A 14,631-nucleotide genomic window follows, 5' to 3' on the forward strand; every position below is an offset into this window, starting at 1 on the left:
ATAGCATCAAATACTGAATACTGAATGTTGAATAAGAAGAAACACCTGTTTCTTATACAGGACGATCGAGCAGGTACCAGTGATGATGGGAAGTTATTGCTGGCTAATTACTATTTAGTGGTAGGGAATGGTGTGTCTTCAATGAAGTTAAGTACTGGTATGAGATAAAGCTGTCAGAGAGGAACTGTGTGATATATACATTTTAATACTAGGCAAGATTGTCCTTGAATAGTCATATTCTTGTCGAAGGTAACATATACTTTATTAAACAAAATATTTACATTTGCAAAGAATGCTTTAGATAGAGATAGGGAAAAACTATTGAAGTCGTCCTCCTTTTTTCTTCCTATGACATATAATTATGTCATATGAAATTCTGTTATTGTGTGGATTTTTTTCTTAACTCACTCACTTATCAGCCTGAAACATTTCATTAGAGGGTGATCATTGCTTTTGTTGCTGTTGTTGTTGATATGTGATTTTTTAGACAGAGCCTCACATTGTAGCCTAGGCTGGCTTGGGGCTCACTATTCTCATGCTAGCTTCAGAATAGTGGAGAGCCTTAGCCTTCCAAATGTTAGAATTACATGCCTGGCTAAGAGTGATTATTTTAATTGGCAATCCGCACACAGAAAAAGTTCATTAAAAAAAAAAAGAGCCTAACTGTTATCTGTCTCAATATGACATGATGGGATCAAAACTTACAGTATTGCACAACAGTGGTAAAGTAATACTATTAATGTGGTCACATGAAAGTAAATAATAATGATTGTTCTCTACATATTCAGCAAGATACAAAGGAACCCGGTTTCTGTTTTGTGTAATTTGTTTATACAAAATACATGCATATTTTTGTGTTTGAAAACTCAATAATATCCTACAAGATAGGTTATTTCAATGTCCACAGCAAAGGTAATAAACATTTCAAGGTGCAGGAATGGACTTGTACTTCAGTTGCCCTGAATGAATTAAGTCCTCTCAACTAGAACTTTTTCTTTAGTAAAACGGGAAGCCATTTGACCTTAAGGCCGATGAAACGGTGAGATCCTTATCCTCAGCACTGACTAATAGCCAGGGAAATAGTTTGCCTGGAAGGATGACATTTGTTTTATTGTCTTTTTATTTTTATTATTATGAATACAACTGTGAAAATATATTGTTTTGTTGCGTGCGGCCCCAGTCAATGGTCGTCCTTGCATTCTTGCATTTTTTTAAACTTTACATCTTGCTTTGAGCAAGTTTGGGGCAAATATTTTGAATGATGGTCGTCTGATTTGCAGGAGAAGGGACATACCAAGAGAAATCATTTCTAAAACCGAGGAGGGATTTGTGCGAATTCAAGTGAAGGAGCACATCGCTTACAAAAACCCTTTTAGGTCACTGAGATGGTCCACTTAAGCACCAGCAGTGGGTAGATCGAAACACCCTTAGCACAACACCTTCAAAATGCATCCGTTCACGATGTAGAAATCCTGCACCTTGTATTTTCCATCTCTTCAGTTTCTCTCTGGCAGGTGAATTTCAGAGGAATCACATCTGCTTGGATACACTCAAGTTTTCCAGCTCTATGAATGGGCCTTTCTGTTTCCTCCCCTTGTTCTTTTACATAAAACCTTATTGGCAAATAATCATAGGTCCGAGCTCCATCTAAACGGGCCTTGCTTGACACATTTGATTCGATTCCTTATGTCTCTGCAGTTCCCCTTTTAATTTTTGTGTTTTAAATTTTCTTTTTCTTCTTCAGCTCAGGTACCTGACAATGATGAGCAGTTTGTGCCAGACTATCAGGCCGAAAGTTGTAAGTACAGCATGACTCATGTCTTGTGTTTTCTTTGTCTGTCTTTTTTTTTTTTTAATCGCTCTTCCCTTGGTCGGTTTCCACTTCCAGTGCCTTTCTCTGCATTGTCCCAGCGTTGTATTGGGATCGCAGTTATGAGGTGTTTTTATTTGTCAGGTTGTGACATCAGCAAGATCCCTGCATGATCTGGGCAAAGTTTCCAGAGGTAGGCAAGGAGAGCAGAATTCTTAAGACACTGACTCTGTTCTCAATATTTAGTGCATTTCCTTGGAGAGGAAACAGGGTTTGCTGTGAATGTTTACTCCAATTTTGCCAGTGCGTTTACAAAGAAAAATCTGGGTGCTGATGGGAGGCAGAGTCTAAACCCATGCAAAATTACTTATCCTATAAGTTGTGGAAAGATCTTGGCTTGGACCTTCACTGGCCAATTACATTACTCTATATTCTTTGATTTAACATTTAGCCTGACGTTTTCAGCTTCCGGGTTGCAAGAGTACATATGGAAGTAGCCTTTGGCTTCTTACAGCATCCCTTTTGTGTTCCTATCCCTGAGCCTTGCTCCAGGGCCTGTCAGAATGCTGGAAGAGTGATTCATAGATACTTGCCCTCCCTTAATTGCAGAGTGAGCATTTTGCCTGCACAAACATAGTTGCCCCAGGGTTTACTGCTGATATTTATACTTTGCAATTCTAGCATTAACTGAGGCTACTGACCCGTGAAGTAAATCCAAAGGAGGAGCATGGTTACTCCTTGTCCCCCAGGGACTTGTTCCAATATTGCTGGGTGGATTCACATTTCCATGGACAGTCTTGGGCCTTGTGTTCTAGAGGCTCTTTTCTCATTGCACATACACTTCTATGCTAGAGCTTGATTGAGAAATTAGTAAGAAACTAAGAGTGACAACAATGAATTAGAACAATCATAATAAAAATGTATCATTAAAGTTACTTAAAATTATGAATTATTTCTCAAACTTTTCTTTTCATATTTGACCTGGGTCTGATGGCAGGAAATTAAGCTTGTAGAAAGTGAAACTATCTATGGGTAGAGAACCTTATGCCATGTTATGAGAGTTGTATTATGTATTACTTACTTTCAATGCTGTTTAAAATGCTAACTTCCTGTTTTGTGCGTTCAGATTGTTGGTAGTATCAGATGAGTCCATGTCAGCAGCTACAAGAAATCCTTACTAGCCACACCTCATGAAAGTCACATTGTAGACCTCGATCTCCCAAGTTCCTATATTAATACAATCATGTAACATGTTTGCTCCCAATGTCTGTTATCTTGAACAGATAGAGAGGGTCCTTAGAGGTTTCTTAAGGATAAAAATCAGTTAAGAGGTCAAAGAGGAAAAGGTATAAAAATGTGACTTCCAGGTAGTTTGTTTTGTCCTGACAGCCGGTCTGAGGCTGGAGTTCTCCCCAGTTTCTCCACATAAGAAGAGACTCATTCATCCAGCAGATGACAGGTTTCACTTATAGAAAAAAATAATCAATAACTTGATTTTTAAACACATTGTAGTAAAATGTAGACAAAACAGCTCCATCATTTTAACCAGCTTAAGTGTAGAGTTCAATAACGTTAAGGACATCCTGATTGCTGAACTATCAAGGCAGTTCAGAATTTTCAATAAGCCCCAAACCCCTATACCCATAATGCAACAGCTTCTGACTCCCCAGTCCCTGCAAACGTTGCTCCGTCTCCTTTTATTTGTACTGAGATGTACCGTTTGATATCTGGTTACATGTATTTTATATATCTCTCATGAAACATATTCTTGAGATTTCAACCTTAAAAACTAGATACCTTCTGTGGCATCCCTGTCCTCTTCTGGTCCTTCGATCGTTCTCACAACTCTTCCTTAACACTCCCTGAATTCCATCTAGTATTTGGGTGTGAGTCTCTGCATCTCTTTCGATTGGTTGCTTGGTGGAGTCTCTCAGGAAACAATCTTGCTTCCTGTCTTGCAAGCATAATGGCGTATCATTAATAGTGTCAGGATTTGGTTCTTGTCCATCTAACTTGAACCTTGGAAGTTCCCAGAGACTGAATCAGCAACCAAAGAGCAAGCACAGGCCGGATCCAGACCTGCACATGTGTAGCAGATGAGCGGTTTGGTTCTCATGAGGATCCCCCAAACAACTGGAGCAAGGTTTATGCCTGAGCTTGTTGCTTACCTGTCTGCCGGGTTGATTCTGGGCCCCTAAAGGAAAAATCTTGTCCGGCTTCAGTGGAAGAGGATGTGCCTAGTCCCACAGTGACTTGATATGTGTGTGGGATGGAGTGGGAGATTTAACACTCAGAGAGACACTTCTCATTCTCAAAGGAAAAGATGAAGGATGGGGGGAGGACTTTCTTAGGTGGTACTGGGAAGAGAGAAAGGGCTGATATTGGATTGTAAAGAAAATAATTTAAAAACATTAATTAAAAAAAAGGAAAATAAAAGAGAACAAAAGACCTCTAAAACTATCAAAAAAAAAAAAAAAAAAGCAATAGCTAAATTTACCTCCACCAGGACCACACTGACTGACTGAATCGTGGGAAGAGAAAGGTCATCTTTCTACCATTTTCTTTCCTGACTTTCTTTTCTGCAAACTCAACTTGTCCTTTGGGTGAATGAATGACACCTCATTGAGTCATTTCACATCTATATAATTGGCAAGCATTCCAGAAGTGCAGCTGTCAGAATAGACAACAATGCCTTCAAGTGATTTTTACTGCTTTTCATATTCGACATCTTTATCAGCTTTGATCTTGAGTGCCTCATCCCTCATGCCTTCCCCCACAGCAAGGATGGTTTCTCCCTTCCGTTTTCCTCCTTCGATCCCCTTCACTCGCCACTCATTGTCCGTCTGTCTAATAAGCAGATGAAATGTGGCTACCGGGACCAGAATTTTGGCTTTCACTTATATCGGATTACTTCCATTTGAGACTCTTGCGGGTTACTGATAGGCCACACCCACAAGGCCATCATTTTCAACCCAGATCTCCTCTCTGCCCCTGGCTCCTCAACCTCTCCTGATACTCCCTAAGAGTCCCTATGTAAGTGACAAAATGTGACATCTGCAGACTCACCCCGTGCTTTCTGCTGTGTGTAGGTATAAAGCACAGTTTAGACCAGCCGAAGGTCTAAAGGCTGATCACACTAGACAGACCAATTTTTTTTTCCATATTGACAGTTGTTTTATTTTTATTTACATTTTTGAGATGGGTCTCGGAAGTTTCCATGCTGTCCTCAGATTCACTCTCATGGGTGGTCATGGATAGTCATAGATGGTCATGAATGGTCATAGATGGTCATGCATGATTGTGAATGATCATGGGTGATCCTGAAGTTCTCATTTTTTCCCCCTACCTCCCAAAGGCTGGGATTATAGGCATGTACCAGCATACCAGGCTGCAAACAAATGCTTCTTTTTTGGTTCTGCTTTCCTTTTAAAGGAAGTCATTGCTGTCCAAACTTAAAAAAAATTTTCTTGATGTAAACTGTACCTTCAGTTATTTGGGAAAACTTGCAGTTACTGTACTGTTCATCTGCCTCTCAGAAGCACCTCATATTTCCGATCTCTCTTTCATCCCTGTCCCCCCATGTTTCTGTTACTCAGTCTGCTGCCACTGAGCTTTGGAATAGGTTTTTGGTTGGTTTTCTTGTCTGTGACCCTTTCTCCTTCCAGCCTGCCCTTTGCATCCACACACAGACTTCTGGCCTTGTTAATTTTCTCCTTGTACCTCTTGCTGGACAAAGTCGTTATGCATGAGCAGAAAATTGTTCTATAACCCAGACCTTGGCCTTCTTTACAACTCAGTTTTGACTTTGGTGCCTCCAGTACTCCTTCCCCTCCAGATGTCTTTATATCTTGGTCCTTTTCACTTTTCAATTCTCCAAGTATGACACACTTTTTCTTTCTGCCTCATGTTGCTTTAAATGACTTCATGTTTGTGAGCTTTTGGTGGTCTTAGTTCACACTCAGTTCAGACTACATCCTGTTTGCCTCTCTTGGCTTTCCTCTTGCTGCCTTTGTCCTACAGAGTTAGTCTATATCATCATATGTCTCCTATCTATTGTATTAGAGAATTATAGTTTTGTTTATTTTGTTTCTGTATATTTTTAAAGAGACCTCATCTCACTGTGCAGCTTTGGGCTGGCCAGGAACTCAGAATGTAGGCCTGGCTATCCTTAAACTCAGATCTGCTGCTGCGCTGCTCATGCTGGCATTAAAGGTGTGAACCACCACACCTGGTCCTGAGATTGTCATATTTAACATGCCTGCCATGTTACAGACGAGGCGTTATCTCGATCATATAGTCTTACTTTAACCAGCAAATAGTGTCAAGTTAATGGAACCTTGAAACTTATAAATGAAACATCTTTATAAAAGAAACCTATAAACACAAGGTGAATATTAATCTAAAATGGTCTAATAAAACTCAAGGTAAGGCATAGTTTATTTCAAGTCTTAACTGACAAGTCAGACTTTCCTGCAGCCAATACTGCCCATCTAATCTCCCTTGCTACTAAGGAGAGAATAAAAGAATGAGAGAAAGAAGAGAGGAGTAGAGTGTTAGGGCTGAGTGAAGAGAGGACTTCTTGACTTCTATATAAAGAAGCGGTCAGATAGCAGGATGGAGAGGTTGGATGGTCTCTGAAGTGCTTTTATAGATGCTTGGTTCTTTTCTGTCTGGAGTTGCTTAGTGGGGCAGAAGGAATAGAAGGAAACTGGTCATTCCCCATGTGGCCTATCGTTTCTACCTTTAACCGGAATGAACATAGATTATTTGATTTTCTTACATTCCTCCATGAAACAAGATGTTTCTGAATTTGTTTTCAGTCCTTTGATAAAGCAGGGTTAGCCAAATTAAAAGCAAAAACTTTATTCAAGGCTGTAGACACACCGTAGAACACCCATGGGACTAATGCCACATTTAAATACAAGTAGAAGGTGAGAGGAGAGAAATTTCAAAAATTTCAACCAGAGATAAAATAACATTTGGGACTTTTGAAAATATTTTCTGAGCATTTCTTATTTTTATTGACAAAATATTTGAATTAGAAATCTGCAACCGGTATTACACCATTGATGGCTAATTTTTTGAGAAATTCTAAATTTTTGAAGCAATTATAGGCATTAAAACAAATAAAAAGCAAATACATTCATTCATTCCAAGAAACAAGTGGTTTGAACACATTATTTGTTTTGTACCAATACATTTTTCTTAACTTAGCATTGTTTTGAAACTACACACTCGCTTTAGGTTATACTTTAACTTTAGTGAGAAACTAAGTCTTCAGAAAAAGGACTTACAGGGCACCTTAAAACATCAGTGTGTGGCTAGCAAGATGTTTTGGTGCATGAAGATACTTGCTGCCTGGTTTCATAACCTAGAATTCCCCAGATACTCATGGTGGAAAGAGAGAACTGACTCTCTCTCAAAAGATCTTCCACATGTACTGTACATTTGGGAACACACACACACACACACACACACACACACACACACAGAGAGAGAGAGAGAGAGAGAGAGAGAGAGAGAGAGAGAGGGAGGGAGAGAGAGAGAGAGAGAGAGAGAGAGAGAGAGAGAGAGAGAATCACTTGAAAACTTATCTTTCCAGAGTATGCATAGGTTTGCACAACAACTGAACTTTTTATAAATACACATGGGAAATTAAATCACTTATATGTTAATGCATATTTTCAATGCAGACATACACAATAGTCTTTTAAACTCTACCCTTCCTTTTGATTATCATGCAGCTACACATTAGTTCTATAGACAGTTTTTCCTCCAGGCTCCACTCATCACTTCAGTCTTTTCTTTAGAGGATTGCAGGATGGTCCGTGTTCGTGGTTACATCTCGCCTTCTCCCAGGACACTGCCGCCATCCCAGCAGGACAGACCTTGAAGCTCTGCTCTGCCCTCTTTCTCTCAAAGGGACAGTGGATTGCAAGACAATTAGAAGGGTGGCATTGAGGGAATAATCTTGGCTCTGATATGTTTCACTTTATCTGATATATGTAGTAGAGTGCTCGGGGACCACCTACACATCGTTAAGACCAGTGCGTGGGTATCCGATGACTTAAAAGCAATCACTACATAGTGACACCTTCCAGTAATTAAAAGCCACAACAAAGGGATTTTCTCAGGCTTTTTCAAAACAAGTGTTTTGAAATTTAACTGTTCTATCCTGTAAGAGATAGGTGATTCTAGAATGGGGCCTCAGAGTCTCTAAGGAGTTGTTATACGTTTCCCGTGTAGGCCCAGCATGGAGTGTAGGTTAGAAGTTTTGCCTGCCCTGTCATTTGCTAGCCGCCTTTCTCTTTTGCAGTGAGCTAATTGTCCCTGCTACATGGAAATTCCTAACAATATTATCTAAATAATGTGTCATCCTTTCATTACATATGCGGACTAGAGCATTAGAAAATGAAGTCCGTGTAAGATACTTTTAGATGTTTTACTTTGAAATCTTTGCTCTGCTGAAAGTATATTTTCTAGTCCCAAAGCATACCTTATCTTTATTTACTTACGATTTTCCATTTTGAGAGTCAGGGATGACTCCAGAATAGAACCATAGACTCCAGCATAGAGTAACTGAACAGTGAACACTCTAGGTTACTTAGAGAGAGGCAAGGCATTGCTGGCCCCACCCTACTGTGAGGTTTTCTAGCCAGGATTCTGGTTTATAAAAGTGCTATCTGCCTTCAGTGCAGGTGTGTTCTGTGTTTGTCTCTACAGAGACCCTACCTGACACACTTGGAAGAAAGGCCAAAATCTTATTTTGGTCCTTGGTGGTTTCACAGGAAATGTATTTTCTAATCAAGGTAGACAACCCAATGACAAATCGGTAGGCACAGCATCCAGATTGTTCTGGATCTCCTCTGTTCTCTGAAGCTGAACTAGGCTAGCTTGGATAATGCTTAGATGGGAAATCCCACCACAAAAACTGCCTTGCAAGGATTTTTTTTTCTTTTAAGTAATACTGAGATCTACTGTGTCTAAGAGAAGAAATGACACTGAATGCTTACTTTGAGCCTACAGTTAAACTTGGTTTACCCCTGGCATGGAACAGAGCTCACTAGATTCTTAGGCGTAGTCCACATTTCTATCCTATGACAGCTTTTCCACACTACAGGACAAGAGGAAAGGGTAACATCTAAATGTAAGAGAAATGCACACCTGAATCTAAAGTGGAACTGAAGCGGGAGGGGACTGACTATGAGAGAGAACTAAACTGGACATCTTGGTGAGTGCCTTTACTCCCAGACCTAGCATTTGGGAGATGAAGGTAGGAAGACCAGAATTCCAAGATCATCTTCTGCCTTGTAACAAATTCAAAGCCATACTGACTTCATCATTCATTATAATGAAGTAAAGAGATTACTAGAAAATGCCTTTAGTCTTGGTTTTAATATATTTTCTAGAATATAACAAACACATTTGACTTTATCAGTTTCTTGTTGCTAAGGTGGGTAAGTCAGACAGAATTTCAAGATAAAAACTAAAACGCAAATCAAGACCCAGCTTCTCAGAGCTCTGAGGTGTGCTTTCTACTGTAGCTAAAGGTTGAACATGATTAGCTTTGTCTTTCTCTTATATTTTTGGTTGTGAGCCTGGCTTTTAAAGGCTGAGCCATCTCTCCAGCCCAGCTTTGTCTTTCTCATTGCACTTCTCCTTTAGTTTGGCCTTAGTGCAGCAGCATGCCCCGGAAACTGACTTCTCAGACCTGTTCAAAGGGAGTGTGGCAACAAGTCCTTTCCACGCCTCCTGCCTATAATTAGCAATAAATTAGTTTAAGAAGAGCTATCGGTGCCATCTTTGGTTGAAGTTCACTCAGTATTAAATAAACATGTTCGTATTCAGTGAGCGGAGGACTTCTTAGGGGGAAAACAATCTAGTTGGAGGAGGAGGGTGTGAAACTGTGTGCAGAACCAAATGTTGGAGTCTTTGCTCCAGAGCTTAATTATGTATGTCTTGTGTCTGGTCTAGAGTTATTCCCAGTTGTGTGGTGCACATGTCATTTATTAATATTAGAAAAGACTGTCATAAAATCTATAAGTATCATGAAATCAGATATAAGTTGGAAGCAAGGTAGACTAATGAGTACCTAAACACATTTATGTAATTTTGTGTGAGCTTGCTCTTTTGTAGTCATCTTTTGTTTTGTTTTGCTTTGCTTTTTTTCCTCTTTCATACTTACTCTAAGAAATGCCTACTTAGACTCACAGCACATAGTTGCTCTAGTCAGTTACTGACTTTTTTACTGAGGTTCGGTGCTGGGTCCCACTAAGTAAGAAGGTGGGCTCGATGCTGTTGCTTTTTAGATCTAAGGACTTACACTCCGTTGAGTACCATTTACCTTTGACAACAGCCGGGGATATTATTTGCGATTGACTTAGTTACTCATAAAATATTGTTAATGGCTAGAGGAAAAATCCTGTTTATAGAACGTCTGGTGAATTTTTAAACAGAAATAAATACTTCGGTGAAATGTTTTTTGTATGCAAGTTTTCAAGTCTTACTTTATTTTATTGAGACCTAGTGTCACTCTGTAGTCCTGGCTGGCCTGATACTTCTTATGTGGACCAGGGTGTCCTGGAATGCAGAGCTCTACCTATCTCTGCCTCCCTGCTGGGATCAAAGGTGCTAATAAAGGCTGAGATAAAGGGATTAATGACACTGTGCCTTGCTCAAGTATCATTCAAAAATGGAATGTAACAAAGAATCTGTTATACTGTAGACACCATATGAGGTCACTTAAACAATATAGGATTCATAGTTGCCTATATTTATACTTTTCAGTAACATTACAAATGATTCTTCATCCTGTAGAACTGTTTGAATTATGGTGACTTCTTCCTGACCTCTTACCTTACAGGGAGGTTTCGTATTTATATTTTGTCATTGTTACCCTACTGAGGATTGAGTGTAGGATCTTGTGCATGCTCGGCAAATGGTCACCCTCTGAGCTACCCACCAGAATCTAAACTAAATGGAGACGATTACATTCTTACAGATGTAGTCCATAGTCATGGTGCACCATTATGATACTTTAAAATATGAAAGATACATTTTCATAGTGAAACAAATTTTACATTCCTTGTTAGACAGAGTCTGATGAAGCCAGTGTGGCTTTGAATTCATTAGCTGAAGATGACCTGGAATTCTGGTCTTGCTCCCCTCGTCTGCCAAATGCAAGGTCTGGGAGTAAAGGCACACACCAATATGTCCAGTTTAGTTCTCTCTGCAAGACGAGATTGCTTTCCTACATGCGACAAGTATCCTACCATCTGAACTCCTGCCTCACCATCTTGTAAAATTTAGTGTTCCTTGTATTGTATTGTGTACTGTGTACATTTACTTGTATTGAGTATACATTTATAGGATTGTAGTCAGTACAGAAGTACAGGAGGATTAGAGGACTGCAAGTTTATTTGTTTGGAAAATACGATTTGAGGTTCTGTTCTCTGCCTGGCATGTGGTGAACAACCAGACAAAAGATCTCTGCTACCGCAAGATACACTTATTCAGTCCTCCCGTTCATGTTATATCACACTAGCGGGACTGTCTGTGCAGAGCAATTATTACCTGCTTATATTTGGATCTATTACTATATGAAGAAAAAATTGGCTAAGTCTTTTTAAAATTTTATTTTTATTTCCACAAAGTACACCTTGTACACAGGTCTAGTCCCAGGGTCTTCCAGCCAACAACTTAGTGTTTGTGATTTTTTTAACTCTTTGCCTTACACCAACAACTACCCTGTGGATTTTAAAAGTTTATATACTGTAATTTGTAGTTGCTGTTTTTTAATTCGAGTGGGTGTTCTTTTGTTTTGTTCTCAGAGCTGGGGATCAAACTGGGGCCTTGTACATGCTACATGATTGGCAAATATGTTACCACTGAACCACCAGCTCTGTATTAATGTTAATTATTGCATTATACAGAATTCTGTTCTCTACACTTTAAGGCCATAGTTGTTGATTTTCAGAAAGCACTTATTCTTTATTGTCAAGCTCGGTAGCTCCTATCTGTCATTCTGTAGTGATACCCATCCTGGTTTTATTCCTATTTCAATGGGCTTCTAGTGGATGGATCATATCCTGTTCATCTTTGTCTGAATCATATTGTCATAGTTTCTCGCTGCATATTGAATTGGTTTGAATGACTAACTGCTTCGGTACTTAGAAAGTTTTTATACACTCATGTACAGGTGGCTTTAATTGCCTGACTTCTAATGCAAATATCTGCTTTATGTTTCTGTTTCATTTTCCTTTGAGAGATTATGGAGACTGCCCATTTGCAACATTAGAACTAGGCCTTAGTTATTACATTAGAGCTCTCTAATAAATATTAATTGATACTCCTATCTGAAGATACATTTCTCGACAATCTCTATTCAGTATGAATACTGAGAAATTCCTTGTTTTATTTAAAGAGGAATTCAGAGAGCATAGCATAATCAAATGAGGAAAGTGAATGACGGCATGCCACTCAGCTCTCAGCACCCAGTTGCTTAGGTAATCTTTCTTCGTGGACCTCCAGCCCTTAGACCACCGACAAATATCAAACTATTTCTTCCTTGAGAAGAAAACAAAATAAAGCATACATGGCTACAGGTATGAAAACTGCTCAATGGTAGAGTGACAAGCACGAGTCCTTGAGTTTGATTCCTTGCAAAATACACACACACACACACACACACACACACACACACACATACATACACACACACACACACACACACACACTCACACACACACACCAAGTTATGGTTCAAAAAAGATTGCTCATACTGGGCATCGATACTTTTGAAAATTCTTAGGGTTTGAAGAATTAAAAGAGACTTAGAGAAGACAGGGGGGAATCTTCTAGCAGGTGATAGTCCCAGGAAAAATACCCGAGGAACTCATTTGGCTTAACTTTGTAAACAAGATGGGAAGCTTGGTGTTTGAAAACAGCTGTCATCTGGGAAGGGTGTGCTTAGCTTTCACTGTCTTGGAGATTTTTTTCTCTTGTTTATTCAAAATATGGAGAATGTAGACGAAGGCACCCCGTGCTCGCACGCTGCTAATGCAGAACTGTTGGTTTTTGAAGCTTAGGAGATCTGTGTGGGCCATGGAAACAGGATTCACAGCGTGAGAAGCACTCAAGAGAATGCTAGAGGGCCCAGCCTTGAGATCCCCACACTGTAGAGGCTGAGTCACGAGGAGAACTAGTTCAAAACTAGTCTGGGTTTTATAGCAAGACCTTAATCAGAAGCAAGCCAGCAAGAGAATAACAGCAATTGAGGGAGAGCGGAAGAAAGGAGGGAGAAATCAACAATCATGCTAGCATTCACAAATTCCCGGTATCTAGTAAATTAGTTTTCACTAGAGCCCAGAGCTTCTATCTGAGATACTACAAATTAATAACACCAGTATTTTACATGTAAAAATGAAATATAAACTAGACTGTCCATAAGACTTCTTGGGGTGTCTCTGATTTTAAAAGAAGGTTGTATGTCCTTAGGTATGTGCTGGGGAAATAGAAAATAAAAACTGTGAACCAACACATTTTTCTTCACCAAAATTGTTTATAAAATTGGAATACAATAGTGCACATTTTCTTGTTTAAAAGGTTACTTTTTTATTCTGCTGCCTTAAAACCAGAAAAATATAATAGTTGAAAAGATGTAGCAGTTTATTTCTTTGTCTAGATCTCATTTTTTTAAAGATCCACTTCAATTATATACACACACGTATGTCTTAGTTTACTTTTGTATAGAATGTTTGCTTTAGCTATAATCAGGAGGTATAAGACCGTGTAAGGTTCTGGATAAATCTAGACTAGATGCATGCATACCCTAGACTCCCCTTTCCTCACTGAATTTTTCTATGCTGACATTTAGTGCTGAGGTGTGAGAGGTAGTTCTTAGAATTTCCTCTAGCTGCAGACTTGGCAGTAAAAGTTCTGTCAAACACTATCAAGACCTCAGGACTCACAGAAAATGACCTCTTCCTGGAAGATGTATAGATAACAACAATGTCAACCTTTAGCACTGCTCCTTCCCCTTTGAAACTTCATGCTGTGAAGTGAACTTTTATCACTGTTTGAGGTGGTTTTTCTCTGTCCTCATGGACACAACAGCCTGACTATGTTGACTTGATATGACTCTCCAGTCCTTGGCACAGCAAGGGACAATCGAGTGATTCAGTTGTCTCACCTCTCAATTCACAGCCTGCAGTGAAACCCAAGTGCTCGAAGGACATTGTTCTGTTTTGCTGGATGTTTCTGCCTGCCTTCGACTCCTCCTGTTGTGTTCTCTCCCAGGATAATCAAACCCTGTTTTCCTTTCTGAGAGCTCTACTTGTGTTCACTCTCTTATTGCAGATTAAAGGCTGGTACATTAGAAGGTTATCAGTTAATCAATAAGCTTCAGTCGTGCCATCTTGTGATGAAGATATCCATTGATCAAAATGGAAATTTAGGCCCTGAGCTTTTAAACGGCGGTTTCTGAAGGTTAAAAGAGTGTTCTTGTGGAATGTACAGGCCTGTCCCAGTATTTCTATCTAAATGGTACGCATGAATTTATATATATGTATTAGATGTAGAAACCCATATATAAATGCCTCTATCTGCATGTTACATAAAATTACATTCACATCTCTTTTTTGTTAAATCTTAATCAGCAACTCTTTCCACATGTGTGTGTGTGTGTGTGTGTGTGTGTGTGTGTGTGTGTAGAGCAAAAGGAGAAGAAGGAGGAGGAGGGGAGAGATAAAAGAGAGAAGTCTTCACATACACACAGAAACACTAATCAGTATTGTAATATATATCTTCTAAGCCCCTGGTGA

The 14,631-nt window shown here is 39.4% G+C and overlaps 1 protein-coding gene across 9 annotated transcripts in view; it reads left to right on the forward strand.

The window, feature by feature from the left end:
- Positions 1–14,631, forward strand: part of Etv1 (ETS variant transcription factor 1) — an 89,102-nt gene that overhangs the window by 12,334 nt on the left and 62,137 nt on the right. For all 9 annotated transcript variants that reach the window (XM_087553788.1, NM_001108709.3, NM_001163156.3 and 6 more), the window contains 1 exon segment: positions 1,745–1,798. In XM_087553788.1, coding sequence (XP_087409914.1) covers positions 1,745–1,798 — 54 coding nt within the window.

Source organism: Rattus norvegicus, chromosome 6 (genome assembly GCF_021556685.1).
Source record: "Rattus norvegicus strain SHRSP/BbbUtx chromosome 6, alternate assembly SHRSP_T2T, whole genome shotgun sequence".
NCBI lineage: Eukaryota > Metazoa > Chordata > Mammalia > Rodentia > Muridae > Rattus > Rattus norvegicus.